The sequence below is a fragment of the Phytophthora parasitica genome (assembly GCF_000247585.1).
Source record: "Phytophthora parasitica INRA-310 unplaced genomic scaffold supercont2.6, whole genome shotgun sequence".
Lineage (NCBI taxonomy): Eukaryota > Oomycota > Peronosporomycetes > Peronosporales > Peronosporaceae > Phytophthora > Phytophthora nicotianae.
Window position 1 is genome coordinate 164,211 of NW_008648992.1, and position 2,085 is coordinate 166,295.

Consider the following 2,085-nt stretch of genomic DNA (forward strand, 5'->3'; position numbering starts at 1 on the left):
CCAACACTTCGTTAAGGCAGATCGACCACTACGAATAAACAGAACTCTACATAACGGCTGTGATTCTCCACTTGCTGATGGCTGCGCTTCACCTGACAACTGGATTTGCACGCTACACGAAATAATAAGATATTCATCTGGAGCTCTGCATCTCAATCGAAGCCGCTGGTCATCACGCCTCAGGAAGCCACTCGAATTGAGCTTTATGCATTGTCATATTTGGGCAAAGTGACTTTTGATGGGCCTCTTTCACGCTGTGAAGCTTACGATGTAGTGACCTCTGCTAGTTACGTTGAGTGTAGAAGAGTGCCGATTTGGATACGATACCTCAATCCCAATCACTTTAGCTACTTTAATTAAGATGCGGAGCTTCAGGGCCATAGTTCTTATTATTTCTCGCAGGTCTTCATCTATCATGCTGTCATGAATGATGACCAGCATACCCCGATATCTTTCGACGCCAGTCATTGTCGTGAGGCGGCTCACACGGACATCGAGAAATCTTTTCCTGCCAAGTGATTTGCCGTGCTCGCTGGTTCACTTGGTCGCTGTCCAGCAATGTAAGATGTATATCTCTCAAATGGATCGGTTTATTATCGACGTCTAGAGCTCTACCTGGCGGCTGTAGTTTTTCACTGGAAACCTCGCTTCACCTGATAGTTGAGGTGTAACTCTCGATTTTTGTGCAGTAACTTCAACGCCAGAATTGCTCGCGAATCGATATGATCAACACACATGGTGGCGATCTACATCAAGAATTGCGCTAAACTAGGGCTGTGCGAGGGCTGGGATAGCCGGTAATAAAGAGGCTAAAGGTCACCAACAGCTCATACCGGTAAGGGTATATGAAACGGCGGTTACCGGCTTCACGACATCATTTTGGAACCGGTTCGGAACGCGGTTTTGGAACCTCAACATAAAGCCTCAACTGAGGTTATTGAGGAAGCGCACCAGGTAAGCAACACCCGACTTAATTAATTTTATTTCTGATAAATATAGTGATCAATATATAGAAACTATAAAATTTGGAAATCCAATTTGAGAAATAAAATGATTGGCCGAGTCTACAGAATCATTCATCTTGAAAGTGACCTATGCTATATCGGCTCTACTATCAACAAGTTATCTTGGCGTTGGCAAGGACATAAAAATAACTTTCGGCGCTGGGTTGAAGGCAAGCATACACAGATGCCAATCTTTCCATACTTCAAAACTCACGACATTGATAAATTCAAGATCACCCTTGTAAAAGAGTATGAGGTTGTCGACCAACAGCATCTTCAAGCATATGAACAGCTCTGGATTGCAAAATTTAGAAAATCAGCAGTGAATAAGAATAACTCATTTACGATAGATCATCTGCGTCAAAAGGATTATCGAGAACACAATAAAGAAAGCATTAGAGCCTATAACAAGCAATATTATGAAGCCAATAAGCAACGATGGGAATCAATGTCTAAGGAGCGGCTGGCAACTCGATCCAATTGCGAGTGTGGCGGTAGATATTCTGCCGCAAATCGCCATGTTCACGTTCGATCGCAGAAACACAAGCGGTGGCTAGGAGAACAGAGTGCTTAGACAGTGATATTTTTTTGGCAGGGACACAAAAAAATCTATTTTAAGCATTGAAAATATATGCGATTGGATCCTCAATTCGTTGTTGTTGAGCCTCCTTCACGCATAGTGCATTCACAAAATTTCGTAACATTTGCTGGTGATTGGCATCACGTCGTTTCTGACGATTGCTTTGGTATCTTTTCGATAAGATTGACGCGAGTGATTCATGATTGTTTATATATACCTGGAGAAAGTAAAAAAAATAGAGACTTGTAGATATAGATAATAACAGTGTGTAGATAGTCATGGTGAGCCGGTACGCGCTGAGCGTCAATCATAGAAACGACACATGAACCATGAACAACATGAAGATAATTACATCGTTTCTACATTATCTTAAATATATTTCAGATATATATACCTAAAAATGGACATTCAATACGTTTATACAACTGATGAGGAGCCAGTCGTTATTGATGATAATTATTACAAAGTTTACACTCCAACAATCGCACCAATCAACGTGAA

General features: G+C 41.5%; 1 protein-coding gene across 1 annotated transcript; it reads left to right on the plus strand.

Moving 5' to 3' along the window:
• Positions 1-1,188: 1,188 nt before the first annotated feature.
• Positions 1,189-1,578, plus strand: PPTG_03773 (hypothetical protein; the record flags this gene model as incomplete). The annotated part of the gene is made up of 1 exon (XM_008897542.1): positions 1,189-1,578. The coding sequence occupies one exon, from the start codon at positions 1,189-1,191 to the stop codon at positions 1,576-1,578; it is 390 nt and encodes a 129-aa protein (XP_008895790.1).
• Positions 1,579-2,085: the final 507 nt, after the last annotated feature.